The following is a 17,653-nucleotide window of genomic DNA, read 5'->3' on the forward strand; positions in this document are numbered from 1 at the left end:
ATCCGCCCCTACACACCTGACCGGCGCCTCAGGTCTGCGGACCAGACATTATTAGAAGTACCAAGAACTAAACTGAGGCTCAGAGGGGATCGAGCCTTTTCTGTTGCTGGTCCCTCTCTCTGGAATGACCTCCCACTGAACATTCGGCAAGCCTCCTCGCTGCCCATCTTCAAAACCCGCCTCAAAACTCACTTGTATTTTTTGGCATTTGACTCAGCATGACTTAGATTGTTCTTGGTTTTGCTGTTCGGTGCTTTCTACTGTTTTTATTTCCGATTTGCTTTGCTGTTTGTTGTATATGTTAATTTGCTCCATGTACGGCACTTTGTATGCAGCGATGGCTGTTTGAAAGTGCTCTATAAATACAGTTGAGTTGAGTTGAGTGTACAGCATACATACACATATTCATATGCGACTTCCTGACTCTTTCTCTTTTGTGGCATCGGTCTCAATAAAGAATAGATACACATCAAACAACCATAACTCAATTAGGTGACTGCAGACGAGGCTATTGTATCTTTATTAGCTATTGTATCTTTATTAATGGACAAGAGCTCCACAAATGACCTCCCCGAAGTCACATGCAGTATTCACGTGTAAACGGTGTGGTGCTCACTTCATCCACTCAACGCCACCTAATAAAGCTTTAAATCACTCGCCTCTTTGGCCAGGAGGGGCCTGAGGTTTTTGGCCTCGCAGCTTTGAGGAGTTTCGCGAATCCACATCAACTAGCTTCTTTGATGTAAGTGTGAGCCTCTCTTTTGGGGCCAGTCGAAGGGCAAAAAAAAAGCAGGGCTTTCCCCTTGACACACTGTAGCCCAGCAAAATCCAGCTTACTCCTGCTCCTACTGCATGAGTACCCCCCCCCCCCACACACACATAGTTTGATCAAGACTGCAACTTACCTCCAGTACTAGCTTCCCATGACAATACTTCAAAATAAAATAAATAAATAATAGGCCACTTGATGTATTTAGGCCAAACTCAGATCAAAACTCCACTACGAGTGGGTATACAATTTAGGTTGTTCAGAGAACAGCAATCAAACAATTCATCAATAGGGTAAATGTGTCTTATTCTCAGTGAAGGTACAAACTTCACCATAAAGTGCAGAGAGCTTATAACTTTAATTAGGGATGCTAGATCTCACAATGAGCTCCACAGAGGATTACATCATAAATATGCAATGTGATGATACAGCTGCACACTTAGTGACTTAAAAAAAAAAAAATCAAAGAGAATGAGCCAGACTGAAACAAGCAGGCAAACACGTATGCATGCTGTTTGTTCATACAAAGTCAAGACATATTGCATCTTGCAAGCGGTGCACTGCAGCGCATCATTTTGTGAAACTTAACACCAGCAGGACATGAGTTTCAAGACATCAGTTTGGGGGTGCTGAAGGAACCCAATTTATTGAATTGGCTTTGATCAAATTGGACTGGAATCATTTTCAACTTTTAATTCACTATTAAATAATACAATCCATACAAATGGTATTCCATAATGCCAAAGTGGTTGTGTTTGGTCAGGTCGGTATTGTAAACAAGAACAGCACTTCGTTCTATCTGGTTGAGCGCACCTCTTTGAGCCCATTCAGTCAAAGAGGATGAACCCAACCACCTTGACAGCTCTTGCACTCTGCCAAATCAAATCGCTCTCTTCTGTCTGACCGGTGTTCATCCCCCTTTACCAACGGTCTGTATTTTAAAGCCTCATCTTAATATGTGCACGAAACATAAAAACTAAAATAAAATTGTACTAAAGTAATCCTCCGCACTTTCCATTCCTCTGCTATCGTGTCTTGGAATTTTTTCTTCATCCTTCAAGATCTATCATCACGGCTTGTGGTGTTGTCCACGTCTTCAAAACGGGTTGCCTTGATCGCCCCTTGGGGTGGGGGAAGCAAGCGAGTGCTTCATCAAAATTCAAACCCATATACAGTAATGTGTAATGGACTATGGGTTCATTTGCCAAATTTTCTGCAATATCGGACCTTTCTTTTGACTTCCTGTTGGGCACAAGTCTTACTTTGAAGGAATATGGAAGGAGATAACGGCTGATTAGCCGGTGAAATGGTAGTACAGAGACGATTCCGAAGAAGTAAAACAGATTCACAGACGACAAAATTAACAGTTTGAAGATACCCTGTTTGAAAGCGGCAACAGGGTGAATATTTGTGTTTATCTGTCTATAGATTTATGTTTGTGATTAGAATATGCACTTAATCGCACGTTATATTTATGGAGATAAGCGTGACTCATGGCATCATGTTTGTTTTATTTTCTAGCTCTAGAGGTTTATGTACGAGACAAACGGAAATAAAAGGAAATTTCAGACCACCAGTAAAGTTTCAATATTTCAACTGACACCACATCATCAATGCTTGGTTGACATTGGCACCTCCAAAAGGTGTTCATTTTTGGTATACAGTAGCTTTGATAAGCAAGATTTTCTTAAAAAAAGAAGGATGTGATGTTAACAGTAAAATGTGATATAACTGTAAAAGAGTGACTCCCCCACCCTGCCCCCGAAGAAACATCACAAAGGGTGCCCAGTATCTGTGTTTCTATATCCTGCAATCTGCTGTGTGCAAAAATCTGATGTCTCACATTCTGTGTAAATTCCTGGTGTCCGTTTGCCTCCCACAAGTGAGCGTGTGAGAGCGGTTTGCCTTTGTGCACATGTGAGTGAGTGTGCTGCTGAGGGTATGTAAACCACGTACATCCTGTATGTTGAGCCACTCGCCTGAGAATTTTTGTACTTAGTTTCACCCCAGCCTCTTCGGCAACTTTCTCTCTCAGTCTCCACAAAAGTGCCGGATGAGAAAGCCCCCGCACACCTGTGCTTTCATTGAATTTTTAGCATCTTTTTCCATCACCTTTGTAGGCTCATCATGCAGATACAGAAGAGAGAAAATAATCTATTTGCTCTTGAGTGAATACTGTGAACTCTCAGTCACGCATAATAAGTCGGCTCAAAGTTAATTTATGTGCTTCTCGTGACAGATATAAGCGTGTCTCTCCCCATGAAGGCTCGGACAAAATGGAATGGAATTAGACAAAGAGAGGGTTTTCATTTAAGCTAAAAAATGGGTTGGGACTGCAAAATCACTGATAATACTAGAAAACCTGATTTCCCTCTGTTATTTTCCACTGAAGTCAAACCACTCTGCGCAAACCCTAATTTTCCATGATCCATTATTCATTTTTTCCCTGTGGAGCCTGATCTCCATGGCTGAAAGGTCCCCATAGCTAACCCACAGACCGCCTCTCATCCTCGAACCACTCAACAGACACACAGCTAATGAAACCAGAAAGATGATGGCATCACATACTTCTACAACCCATGCTGCAACGCCACTGTGTGACAGTGACATATGCGTTCAAAGAAGAAGCAAGAGAAGAGACTGGACCGAGGACAACATCAGCAATGCCAGCATTTGCGTTGCTCATTTCATATCTGGTAACTTCTTGTGACCATTTGGTTTAACTTAACCCCCCTGACTTGAAATGTTGAGTAAGTGGTCAGGGATTGCAGAATAATGGCAAGGTGTTTGCTGCTCGTGCAGTGCAACTCATTCAGGGATGAGCTTTGGTGCACACTCGCGCCACGTAGCTTAAACTCGGAATTTGTTTGCATTATTGTTTGCGATATTTGCCTTGGCCGAGAACACCACAGCAAGTTAAAAGTAGCCCTACAATGTGATCCCACCGAGATCGCCGTCATTACAATTTGACACTATTATCAGTTCTCGTTTATGTAATATAAAGCAACAAAACAAATGAGCAGACTCAGTGGCTACATTACTCACCCTGACATGCAAATAGAGTTGACTGAAGATGTAGTTCTCCTTTCTGTTGGCGAGGGCCCAAGCAGGGCTTGCAGTTTTCTCTCGAGTGTAAACACTTGGTTTTGACACGAAATAAAGATGAACTTAGTAAGATCTTCCTCCCATTCTGTAATCCCATAAGGATCGGAAACTTCATTTCCATCAGGCAAAATTAGTTTCGTTTCTGTAGCTGGACCGCCAAAGTCTCTGCCTTTTGCCGCCGCCCACAGGGCACCTAACTCCTTTGGCCACTCTCAGAGGTGGTGAGCCCATGGAAAATTGGACCCAAGTTGCCTTTTCAGGCTGTGCACGGCCAGGCCCAATGGGTGCAGGCCCAGCCACTAGGCGCTCGCCTCCGAGCTCCACCTCCAGGCCTGGATCCAGAGGGGGTGAAATGCCCTCTCCAGGTCGGGGATGAGAGACTGCCCCAAGTGAAGGAGTTTAAGTATCTTGAGATCTTGTTCACGAGTGAGGGCAGGAGGGAGCGTGAGCTCCACAGGCAGATCTGTGCAGCATCTACTGTGATGCGGACTCTGTATCGTTCTATCGTGGTGAAGAAGGAGCTGAGCCGAAAGGCAAAGCTCTCAATTTACCGGTCGCTCTACGTTGCTACTCTCACATGTGGTCACGAACGGTGGGTCATGACCGAAAGAAGATGATCCCGGATACAAGTGGCCGAAATGGGTTTCCTGCAGAAGGGGTCCGGGCTGTCCCTTAGAGATGGTGGAGAGGTGAGAAGCTCAGTCATCAGATTCGAGCTGCTACTTCTCCACATTGAGAGGAGCGAGAGGAGGTGGCGTGGACATCTGATTAGGACGCCTCTTGGTGCCTCCCTGGGGAAGTGTTTTGGGCATGTCCCACTGGCAAGAAGCCTTGGGAATGACCCAGGACACGCTGGACAGACTATGTCTCCCGGCTGGCCTGGGAACGGCTTAGGATCCTTCCAGAAGAGTTGGAAGACGTGGCTGGGGAGAGGGAAGTGTGGGCTTCCCTGCTAAAGCTGCTGCTTCTGTGACCCGACCATATAAGCGCAAGAAAATGGTATGGTATACAAGAAATTTTTGCAAACCTTAGTCGACTTGTGTGCATACTAACGTACTCCGTCGTTCTTTCTGCGCCACAATGCACACGCATCTTGATTATGCTATTTTTGTTTACAACCTGAAAATGGGTCTATAGAGAAACACAATCAGTTAGCAAATAAAAGACTTGGCTCATTACCCTGGTGGAATGGTTCCTCTAGGACTGGCCATAGAGATGCGCTGAGTGCCTGGTCGGTTCAGGTTGTTCTGTCCGTTGATTGCAAGTGTGTTGTGACCGTGGGATGGCATCACAGGAAAGTTGGCTGGGGACAATGGCACCTGCACCTGCTCACCTTTGGCTTGCCCGCCTCCTATACTGACATTATTGGTGCCAGACGAAGTTGGAGACCAAAGAGAGGTTCCAGCAAATGTGTTGCTCTGCCGTACAGCCGTCAGGGTCCCTGTGGCACCCGTATTGCCTGCTGCCCCTCCGTGGAGCTTCCGTCGCTGAGAGGCAAGGATTGCATTCGATGCGGCTCTCGTACTGTTGACCAGGATACATTGCTGGCAGGAGCAGGGCTGACCGGAGCTGGCGCCCACAGGCCAAGACTGCGACTTGGGGATGGAACCCATGATGAGTGGGTAAGCAAGATCCATCCGTCTCCGAAGGCGCCGTTTGCGTTGGCTCTGCTTATTGGTTTGTGACATGCTGTTGAAGTCGATGAGGTAACAGAAGCCTACAGAGGTCAGATCCAGCCACGGGTGCTGCTTCTCGTAGGCATTCTGGATGGTCACACATATCTCCATGTCATATGGCGTCCATGAGCCATTGTCGTTCTCCCACTCCCACACCACGCCTTTGCCCGGAGCAGAAGACGGTTCGTAGAAGTTCCTCTGCACTGGTCTCATGGTGCCTGAAAAGACAAGAGAGAATTGAAGAGGAACAATATGAGAGTCCCAATTTAAACTACAAGGGCGCTTGGCAAAGTATGAACAATATTGTCGCCTTTTAGAAATGACAAACAAAAATACTCTGGTTTATCTGCTCTTTGCATCATTTGAACATTTTGAACGACAATTGAAATTTTGGGGAGCTGTCATGCATGTGAAGCTCTGTAGATGTTAAATTTAACCAATGATTACAGTTAGCAAGGCCGTTAGTAAGAAGTGAAATTGCTATTTTGCCCTTAACCCAAACTCCAGTTAATCCAATTAGGAAATAGGTGCTGTGGCAGGAACTCTAGCTGCTAATCAGGATTACTTTGTGATAAATGTCAGCAAGGCTCAAGGCATATATTACTAATTGTTGCATTAGATCATTGGTTCACGTTATTTTCAACAGATCATCATAAAACAAGGTTGTGTAGGCTCAAAAAGGCTCAGGAGACTCAGCAGGACCATCAAGTATTCAGAGAATCATATCCGCAGTCCTTTCCTACTCAAAGCAGCAATGTCCTTCTACTCATGGTCGCTTAACTCTCTCGCCCATTACAACACAGCATAGTGGTCACTTGGGAAATGTTATTCTTAAGACGTTGGCAAGTGCTGCCAGACAGCCCTCCTTTCCAATTCGGGTAAATAGTACTGCACATTATTCGAGTAACAATAGTGTGATGAGAGTGCGTGCAGCGGCCTGATGACCACGAGAATGAGTACAAAAACAGCAGCATTCTTGTAGCAACTACGTATGGGCTGCAGAAATTAAATGCATAAGCTTAACCACCAATGTGAATTTGAGTCTATGCTTCAAAGATTCATCCGGATGGCTAATTTTATTTGGAGCTGGCCAGAAATTTGTGTCCACACAAAAAGTCAAATATGAGTTGTTGATGTCCTCACCGCAACTCTCCATGTCCTTCCTAACAGGAAACTGAGTGAAAGTGTCCACTTCCTGACTGGTCCTGTGTGATTTTAGTCGCCATCTTTCCTGCCCCGCCCTTACTGTCCTCCAGTTGTCTTTAGCTTCCTATCAGGCGAGTGCTAGCTGTGTGATGTATTGTCTCGTCAAACTCCACAAAGGGACTCTAACCCCACTGTCACTCGGGGTCAGGGCAGTTCAGGGACAGCTCAGCTGTCCTTCCAGGTCTCAGCTGAAGGAAAACTTCCTGCAGCATGTTTGTTGCTGGAGGGCCAAACGTGCTTCCATTGCAAATAGCTTTGTTTTCCTCTGGCAGTGACCAAAGACCTGTCAAAGTGACTCCTGAATGGCTGAACATGTGGAATGCAACTGTAAAGTCCTTGACTATCCGCAGAAGCCAGTTGCGGGAAATGAAAACAGAGGCCATATGGTTTAAATACCATTAATCCGGAAGAGCATTTGTGAGGTCACAAAGGCCTACAATTTTCATTCTAATCAGTTGCAAAGACAGTTGACACGGTTGCGATCACGTTCTTTTAAACATGAAACACAACTAAGCAATAGAGCTTGCTTCTTGCCTTAAGGAAGTTAGACTCAAGCGGGAAAATGCTTTCTTTCCCCAAACGAATGATTTTTTTTACGTCTCAGTAAAAAGAGGGATTCAAATCCAGAGGGAACTGAAGCGTTTAACTACTGTTGCACAACAACATACTCACATATACTGAGCCCATCGGGTAATTTAATCTATTTGAACATGTTTCAAAATGTTACAGTGAGAAATCTAATGAGAAACTGGAATTACGAATGTACTGGAGACAACATTGCAGAGGAAAAAAAAGCAATAGTAGTAAAGTAATTCTTCATTGGAAGTTGATCTACATTTCTTTTGTTTGCTTTAATGTTGAGGATTGAATATTATGCAGAGGTGTACTGGAATAATTTTAGAGACAAATGACAGTATTTATAGTAATGGCGGACAGTTGGGGTTTGGGGGGTGCAAAATGTTTTCTAAGTGGGGCATAGCAGAAACTAATTGAGAAGGCCAACACAAGCAATTGTCTGGGGCCCCGAGATTTCCAGGGGGGCCCCCCCATCTCATAAAAGGTGATTACGGTAATAAATTTTGATTCAACAGTACTTAAAACAATTTGTTGTTTTAGTCTTAGTACACACCTTTAAAAAAACAAAACAAAAACCATCCATCCAATGGACTATTTTATCATCTCTCTTTATTCAGGATAAAGGTAGCAAAATAAACTAGAGGTGTCAAAAATTCAATGAATAAACAACTAATAATAAGAAGATAACTACCAGTAATAGAATAATTCCCCCAATTGAGCAGAGAAGAGGAGAAGAGGAAAACAAATGATTTTTAATCAAACCAAGGTCTAAAATTTCAAACTTTTTTCACAATAACATTGATAGTAAATGACCACAGCAAGAGCTAGATACTCTTGTTGTAGTAGCGCTGCTGTTAGTGTCAGCCGAGGAGGATGTTGTAGAGATGAAGTGGAGAGTGACATTTCGGAATGAAAATATGAGTTTTAAAGCGGTTCAAATGGTGAACTGTGTTAAATGTTTATCTCGTTCAGATGATTCACTTGTTACATAATCTTCAAGATTTTACAGGACATGCTATTTTTTTTTCAAATTTACAATATTTAGTTGCTTATAAACAATATCAAAAATGTAGTACAGGTACACTGATGGTGAGGGCACCATCACATGACTTGCATTGGGCCCCCGAATGACTAAATATGCCCCCGAGTTTATCAATGCATGTGTGAGACAAACACGTCTGATGGAAATGACTAGTGTCTTATGTGCAACCACATGCAGTGTCAAAAATCTTTCAATAAATAACATGAGATTTATGCGTGTGGTAACGGAAGCTGTCCCTTGGGCTACTCAGTGCTGAGTGTCATAGTTGTGAACGTTAACACTTGTTCTTTCCCTGAGCAGAGTGCCAGCAGCCAACTTCTCAGTGTTCCCCTCCACAGTCTGGCTTGGCTGTGCACCAGCACTGTCTTTCTGAGCCGTTCCTCACATTTTCCACTCAAAAGACTCCATATCCTGGTCACACGCAATGCTCAACTCCTGGACAAGGAGCAAATGTTTGTCAGTGAGTTAAGGCCCATATCAACGAGTTGAGGCTTTCCTTCACTGACAGCCTCGGAGGGAAGGCATCCAAGAAGTATCCCAATCACAAGCTTTATGCTATATCCTAAAATCTTCCGCTTTCCTTGAGACTGCATTCAGCTTATTAAAGTGTATGTGTTCCGGCATTGTCAAGTACAGCATACAATGTCTAGGATCATGTACTTAAATGCAGTATAAGGTGGAAGAGTTCCGGACGTTGATGTCACACATCCCACAATGCGCTGCGTCAAATGTAAACACTGCCATTTTGGCATTTGACTTTCTTCACGTTGCTATTCGATCCTCCTACTACTCCAATTGGTGGAAGTTGTCCTCATAGGTGAATCCACCGGGCAGGCTTCTCGACAGCAGGTGTGGTGTTTTTTTTTTTTTTACATGTGTAATTCAGCATTAAAGGCTGTTATTTTTGGACATGTAGGACGAGGCTGCTTTGCTAAGATACCTTCCAGAAAACCGCATCTTTATTAATCTTTTTTTTTTTTTAACCACCATTCAAGAAAATTTATGACATTTTAATTTGTGGTCTGTGAATGTATTTTTACATGCTACTACGACCCTAACTGACTCTTGGGTTTCCCCCACATACTCTGAGGCAGATGAAGACAGGCAAGCCGGTCAAGGTTGTCCGTGTTGCTTCCTTGGCGCATTCCAGTGAGTCGCTCTTTTACCGGCAAGCTCTGGATTGATTAAGACGTGGAGTGATGCTGTAAACAAAAGCCTTGTAATGGTCAGATTGATTCTTTAATGCCTCAATGTCACAGAATCACTGATAAATGGCAATTTTATCACTGCTTTTCTTTGTAAATCATTCACTACTATCTTAAAAGTAGCAATTACAGTTAAGGAATTTCAAACTATATGCAATCTGAGATTGGCAAATTAACTTTAATCTTCAGCAGTTTTGCAGAAGAAAGCAGAAGGATGATTTAAATATTCTTTTGGGGGCGTTACTGATGGAAAAACAAGTCCAGAGTTTGTGTATTTGATCTTGTGCAAAGGTGATGCCAGATCTCCAGAGGATAATTTGAGAGGATATCAAGAAAACGTTGACAGATCTTGGGAGTAGTTGATAATGCGCTGAAAAGATGTTATGATGCATTGCTCTGGCTGTGGATATACAAACAACACTGGGTCACACACTTGCATGGTGACTCTTAGCATCATCAAGCCTCAGGACATTAACACCTACATGCTTAACTGAAGCAACTTGTTGTTCCAAGTCCTTACAGAGAAATGACATTAATGCATACAAGCAGTGTGATTTATTCAAGGATGGCATTTGATTCCTAAACCCAAAACTAGCCGTGAAAAAAAATAAATTAAAAAAATCTCTCCCCCCGTGGCAAAATAGTGAGTTCAGAATGTTCACCTTTGTGTCATTGCAGGGGTTTGATGTGAGCATTTGTTATTTTCTGTATGAGTGTTCACAATCACAACTAGGGACAATTTAGAGTGTTCAATTAACCGACCTTGCATGTTTTTGTAATGTGGGATGAACCCGGAGAAAACCCATGCAGGCACAGGGAAAACATGCAAACTCCATACAGGAAGGCCGGAGCCAGAATCAAACCCACGACCTCTGTATTGTGAAGTGGACGTACTAACCAGTCCCCACTGTGCCACCACACAGAATATCACATTCCCAAAAACAGAACAGCAAAAACTGCAGTCAACTCTAGATGATGAATGTGATGATAATTTATTGAGTTGGTTGTAAATAAAATAACTGAAGCAAATTAGAGGTTTGCACATACAGAAAACAGTGCAGCATGGTGAGAGGGCTAAAAAGCACTTTCCAAAAAACACCTCAAAAAATGCATCCAAGTTGGAAGAGTAGATTAAGAGACAGGATGCTGCCAAGCTGTTAAAAATACATCACACGTGTACCGGGAGAAAACATCTGTCCGAAACAAATCGGGCATTAGAAATGGTAAGGTGACATTTTTATTTAATTCACATACCACTGACAGATAAGCACTCCGTTAGCCGCCATAGTCATACCTGTGCAGTCGAAGTGTTCCACGAGAGCATTTAGCTGCTCATTAACATCCGAGCTGAGATCACAGACCATAATAATGAGGATGACAGTCGGCATTAAGCTGGTTTTACAACACTGTACGCTTCAATATCACAGTTCTGCTCCTCTTCTTTCACAACATCACACATTAAAGCTCATTTTCTACGCTGATATGACACATTCATTCGTAGCTCTTTACAATGTACTGCTGTAGTGAGCTGCCACTTGGATTCCCGCAAGCTTCAATTGGTCTTTGTCGGCAAACACGATGGATGCACAAAGCCAAAGCCTTGGTTTTGGTTGACAGAGATGGTAAGAGGTATGAGAGAGGAAGATGGTAGGAAAGAACAGGAAACCAACAGAGTTGGAAAAGAAAAAGGATGAGGGGGGAGAGAGTGGAGGAAGGAAGAATACTGGAGTAGGTCAATGACTGATGGAGGATCGGTGCCAAGGAACAACAAAAAAAAGGAGGGATGTTTCTCTTTGGCCTAAGCCTGGAAAGGGAACACTGCAATAGAAAAGGGGCTCACCAATAGGTTCTGCTGCCACAAAATTGGTAGAAAAGGAGGCTTGACTACATCCTCGGGTCTTTCAACTAATACACCCCCGTCTGTGTCTTCTGGGACAGGTCTGCTTTCTGTTCCCAGAGTTACAACTAAAGAAGAGAGGCAGCTTTATGCCTCACATATCTGGAATAAAATTCAAGATTTGCAGGACCTCTCTGTTCTTAATTCAAACCAAAACTTGAAGACCTGCTGCCTTTTATTAAATCAAATTCAAACACACTTTGAATGGTCGCTTTTGTCACATGTCTGATTTATAATTTTTTTTTTTTTAGCTCATTCAAAAATGTTCTCCCTCAGTAAAGTATTTGTTTATGGTTAATTTATTATGTTGTTTTATTTAATTCAAGATTTTGATTATATTGCAGTTTCGCTTTTGGATTTCTTGTATAACATTTTAAAGCCCTTGGAATTGCCTTGCCTCAGAAATGTGCTGTACAACAAAAAATACCTTGCCTCAACCGAGCCAAAGGAGCAGAGCAGTTAGATGCAATGTATCCGCCAGTATTGGTGTAAAACAATAAGTACAAAAATAATTAGCAGTTGTTTCCAAACTCTATCAGTACAGCTAAGAATTTGTGGATTTCGTGACTGTCCTTGCCACTCACTGACTCACCGTGTGTGGGTATTACAACAAGGGACATGCACATGTGTTGGGTCTACCTGTGTATGCATGAATGCTAAAAAAAAAAAGAGAGAGGCACGTGTCGAGGAGATAAGCGCGGCTGAATGCGCATCTCTTGCACATCTGAGTTGCACAGCACCATGAGTGCTCTACACCTCATTATGCTCTTGCTTCGTCAGGGGAAAGAGAAACAAACACTTGCAGTCCAATACAATCCACAGGTTGACACTGTTAGAGCAAAACAAGTTTCTTGTTTGCAGTGTGGCGTCACGTTGATAAAATATACAGATAAGTCAAGCAAAACCTTCCTACGCACATGAGCGAAAAATTGGCACGATTGATTTCTACACACTCAACCTTATGTAAAACTGACAATTAAAAATGTACATATTGCCTCATCCCAGTGTTTTAATGAGGCTTTATTTTTCTCAGACAATATTTGTCTCAAACAACAGCCAATTGATGACTAAAGAGTTTTGTAATTCTTAAATCAGTTCAGTTTGAAAGCAGCATTGCAAAGCAGAGAACAGACAAAAGTAGACAAGAATTATGAATATTTATACAATGGGGAGGGTATGGTGGGACTCTTCCGGCAAAGTAAAAAAAAAAAAAATTATAATTTAAATTCCCATTCCAAAAGTAACACCTATGTACGAATGTGCAATGCTCAGATCATCACAAACACATGGACTGCAACAACAAGATTGCAAGAAAATTGCAAATATAAATCGTATCAATTGACCGCCTCTGAAGAGCAATGTTACATTATTTAACTGTTCTGTAGATCTACATTTTGAAATCAGGCTTATAATTTAATGGCTCATGCGAAAAAAAAAAAAAAAAACCCTCAGCAAGATACATTTGGTCCTTTGAAATGCTAATTCTGCATTGGTTACACCCTTTTGAATCATGGTAACGCCAAGAAAGAAAGAGACCACAAGCTAAGGTGAGCAACACTAGCTTACTTTTCAAGATGATTTTCTTTTGGGCTTTTCGGTGTGGGAAGTACTTTTTTTCAAATAAATTGAATGGCGCAATTTCTCAAACATCCATCCATCATCCATTTTCCAATCCGCTTTATCCTCACAAGGGTCGTGGGCATCCTGGAGCCTAGCCCAGCTGTCTTTGGGCAGGAGGCAGGGTTCACCCCAAACTGGCTGACAGCCAATCGCGGGCGCACATTGACGAAAAAACATTCGCACACACACTCACACCTGGGGACAATTTCGAGTGTTCGATTAACCTGCCACGCATGTTTTTGGAATGTGGGAGGAAACCGGAGTACCTGGAGAAACCACGGTCAAAAATTTAATTATCTGCATAGTAATTGGATAGAGTGAGATTTCCAGTAAATAATTAAAATAAGGCAGTTTTCTCAAACACTACTAGCCAATTAAAATTTCAGCACTAATAATTCCATTCCATTGCTTATTGCTTTATGAGCCAACAATGTGGCACAGTTCACACTGACTGTCATATGCTTTCTAGCGAGTGTGAAATGCCCACTGCGAGAGCTCACACTGGGACAATGACACTTTCTCAAAAGCACCTTGGGCTTTAATTTTGGATCCAACAATTTATCACTGTGCCACAGCACAGTCATGGCCTAAGAGTGCAGAGAAAGAGCAAAATAGAATGTGACATGCTTTTGGTTCTCGACAACTGATGGCAGCCCGAGTTGCGTCAGTGCGGTTTTGGTTAAATGACGCTTCTGTTGACCAACATGTATTTATTAATATATATATATATATATATATATATATATACATATATATATATATACATACAAAAACACACACGCCACCCCATGAACATTTGCTTTCTATAGAATATAGCCGATAAGCTGAAAAGCATTATATTAATTCTTGACAGGAAAATGTTTTCTGAATCGAGCCTTTGCTGTTGTAATGCCGGAGAACATGAAACACTGAAATTCAAAGCCAATGTAAAGTGATGCAGAAATTGTGTCACTAAATGCCATACAGGGGCAGCCGGGTTGTCGAGTGGTTAGCACGTTGACTTCACAGTGCAGAGATACTGGGTTCAATTCCAGCTCTGGCCTTCCTGTGTGGAGTTTGCATGTTCTCTCCGTGCTTGCATGGGTTTTCTCCGGGTCCCCCGGTTTCCTCCCTCATTCCAAAAACATGCATGGCAGGCTGATTGAACACTTAAAATTGTCCCTCGGTGTGAGTGTGGCCGCGAATGGTTGTTCGTTTCTGTTTGCCCTGCGATTGGCTGGCACCTGGTTCAGGGTGTTCCCCGCCTACTGGCCGAAGACAGCTGGTATAGGCTCCAGCACCCCCCGTGACCCTAGTGAGGATCAAGTGGTTCGGAAAATGAATGAAGACTGTAAATGCCATACAGATGTGGATGGAAAGGACAAAAAGGACAACGACCCCAACTTTTAGGTCATGCATCCCAAATTTAAGGTTAGTAGCAGTTGACGGATTTTAAACCATCCTTAAGAACCGATAAGGCATATAAAACTATGTATGGATAGATATGGATCTCATCCGACTTACTTTTGACATGAGGTACCTCAGTCATTGGTTACAAATTGGGTCTGACACAGAAAAGACGTTTTTAAATTTCCTACCTCAGCAAGCCCAGTCAGATATCAGAGATCTATTTGATAAAACTTTTCATTGTTTCCTAGGAAAGTGTTTATCCGGTTTCCTTCCAATATTTGGAACACTAAGCTGTTGAAATGAGCCCATTTTAAAAAGATGCTAGCAAGAGGTCGCTTAACAGCAGGCAAACGTGCACAGCTTGACAGCGTCGTCATGTCTCCCTCCTCCTGGGCTGTCGCTTTCGATCAGGAAAACGCTCCACTTCGCACTCTGTTCCTCTTCTCACCTTGTCCACGTCCTGTTGACATCCAAATAGAATCCAGCCAGTAGGTTTGGGCTACAATGACTTTGGCATTGCCTTGGCTCAGCGTCACTTAAATTCTGCTAAAAGCCTCGTCTTCGGTGCAGTGCACAACAACTAGTATACCTCTACTAGATTAACCAACAGTGAACATTTTTAAATATACTACCAAGGACCATTCTCTCCCGCCCCCCACCCCCTTTCCCCCCGTCCTCCTTACCCATTGTAGACGTACAGAGCATCATGTTTTGCTCAATCTTCTGTCACATGGTGCTGATACATTTATCGTCCATGGACTTTTCACGCCTTCCACCCACAGACAGCCAAAGTCGTTCCCATGAACATTTACCCCATACACAGTAATATGAAAAGTACCAAAACAAAATACAGTACACCACCGCCTTCTTCAAACATCAGCAGCACTGTACTGAATGTACACAGGAGGTTTTGAACAAGAACATTCTCAGCAAAACACAGCACACATGGGAACATGACGAGACGATGCCTTGGCCATATCATCATCACCGGAACTGCTGTTACCAGGCTACGGATTTTTTTTTTTTTTTTTTTTAACTATTAGCAATACATCACATTTCTTGCTCTCTCTCTTACAGCCTTTGCAGAATGCTCAATCTACTGTATGAGCCATATGAAAGGACACAAAGCATTGTTTTCTATCTGAATTTTTAGAAGGAAGATTGGACAAAAAGTGAATGGCTAAATTTGGGTTTCGAATGGTCTATTTCCAGCAGTATGAACGTAACAAAAGCAATATGAGCTCCAGTTTTATAAGCCAGGGTGATGTACTTAAAATAAATGGTTGCTCCTGATGCATCACACTCCAAATACTGGATGGCAGACAAACAATAATCTAAAACTCTGCAACAACAACACATGTTCAATAATCACAGTACATGAATTTAGGCAAGGGACCCAACCACACTGCCATTTATTGTATACACAGTATTTTACTTCAATCACACACATCACTCATGCTCATGAAAAAGCTTAAGTGGGCATTCAGTCAACGAAAGCTTAGTCACATGCTCCAATTGTTCAAGCACACACCTCATAATCACAGCTAAGTGTTCAAAGTCAGTGTATGTATGCCTCCTGCCTTTTCCTTACCTTCTAGGCTTTATAACTCTCTTTCTGCATAAATGGGAAATCCTCTCCCTTAGTATTGTTTAGGGAGACTGCCAGCTGCAAAGAGTTACCTGACGTGGGAGCACAAGCTGCATATTTTTTTCCAAGCAAGATAAGATTTATAAACATGAGTGAGTGTGTGTGAGGAGTGAAGATGCTCTTGTGCGTCCAAGCTGAATTGCAGGGCGGTCGACACCAAATGTATCTCCTTCTCAAGGCTGTATCTGGATTACTTCTATAAAGCTACAACAGAGAACCAGAAACCAAATTCTCTGTGCAAAAAAAAAAAAAAAAAAAAAATCACAAAACATACGAAATCCAAGTAAAGCCTCTGGAGAAAATCCTTCACCAAGAAAGGTACATCAACTGATTATACAGTCATGTTTAAGAAGAAAAAAAAAACCCTCAAAAAGCCACTTGGGGGTGGGCGAGATCCAACTTTCATTTTGCCTTAATGACATCTCAAGACACCAAGTGTCAAGTGATCCCGTCAATTCTCATTTCTACAAAAAAAGTACAAAAGTAAAAAAGACAAAAAGGATCAGACTTTGTCTTTTAAAATCATCATTATCTACGGTGATATGGCTTTTCATTTTGGAAGCAGCTAGCAAGCTATTTTTATGACAGCTCCAGCTGCCTGTGCGCAGTGTCAGAATGCCCTTCTCAGGAAACCTTCCGAAACCCTGACCCTTCTGCCAGCACATAATTGCATCTGACAGAGCCTGAAAACATCCGCACCTTTTTGCAGCGCCACCTTGACAACTTAGCAGTCGTTCCTGAGTGCACACTGGCGTGTCTGTGTGTCACTTCTGCATCGCGGCATAAACAAAGTCAGAAAGCAAACGCAGTCACTGCAATGTGAAACAGAGGCCACAAGAGTGGGTACCTGATGGCTATGGCAGATAAGCTTGTGTGTTCTACAGGTGGGAGTGGGTGTCGTGAAAGGCGATCAGTCTACTCAAGTGTTTAGAGGTTCAAGCAGCCCTATAGGGAACAGAACAGATCAATTTTGCTTGGCTGTGAGCCAGAAGCTGCCTTCTGCCAGATATTCAACCACACGATGTATAAAACTAAGCTTCAACTGTCGCATATATGAAACACTAAGGGGATTCCCCCAAAGGCAAATCTTGTTCATAAGAAGCTGTACAGAGCAAACTAGGGAAAGTGTAGACCATATTATCTAGGACAGGGGTCCCCAACCTTTTTTGCCCCACGGACCGGTTTATGTCAGACAATATTTTCAGGGACCGGCAATTAAGGTGTGGCGGAAATAATACAACAAAATAATATGGTATGAGCTGCATGAAAACTGTGGTGTTTTCGAAATATAATAATAAACACAAGGAGCGTCTAATCTGGCCGCAACACTCTGATCGCTATGGTCATGTTTAATGCCTTCAAAATACGATGCAATGCAAATTCAAAGTGCATGAAAATGACGACTCACCACAGCCCCGAGCTTGATTTTCTGCAACCAGACGGTCCCATCTCGGAGTAATAGGAGACAATGACACCTCAAGTGTGTGTTTTGCGTCAAGTCTACTTCGTAATTTTGTTTT

The 17,653-nt window shown here is 42.6% G+C and overlaps 1 protein-coding gene across 3 annotated transcripts in view; it reads right to left on the bottom strand.

Moving 5' to 3' along the window:
* dtx1 (deltex 1, E3 ubiquitin ligase) overlaps positions 1 to 17,653 on the bottom strand; it is a 34,117-nt gene that overhangs the window by 11,451 nt on the left and 5,013 nt on the right. For all 3 annotated transcript variants that reach the window (XM_019861910.1, XM_019861922.1, XM_019861901.1), the window contains one exon: positions 5,054 to 5,768. In XM_019861910.1, coding sequence (XP_019717469.1) covers positions 5,054 to 5,768 — 715 coding nt within the window. The remainder of the gene's footprint in view (positions 1 to 5,053; positions 5,769 to 17,653) is intronic.

This window comes from Hippocampus comes, unplaced genomic scaffold, assembly GCF_001891065.2.
Source record: "Hippocampus comes isolate QL1 unplaced genomic scaffold, H_comes_QL1_v1.1 scaffold147, whole genome shotgun sequence".
NCBI classification, from domain to species: domain Eukaryota; kingdom Metazoa; phylum Chordata; class Actinopteri; order Syngnathiformes; family Syngnathidae; genus Hippocampus; species Hippocampus comes.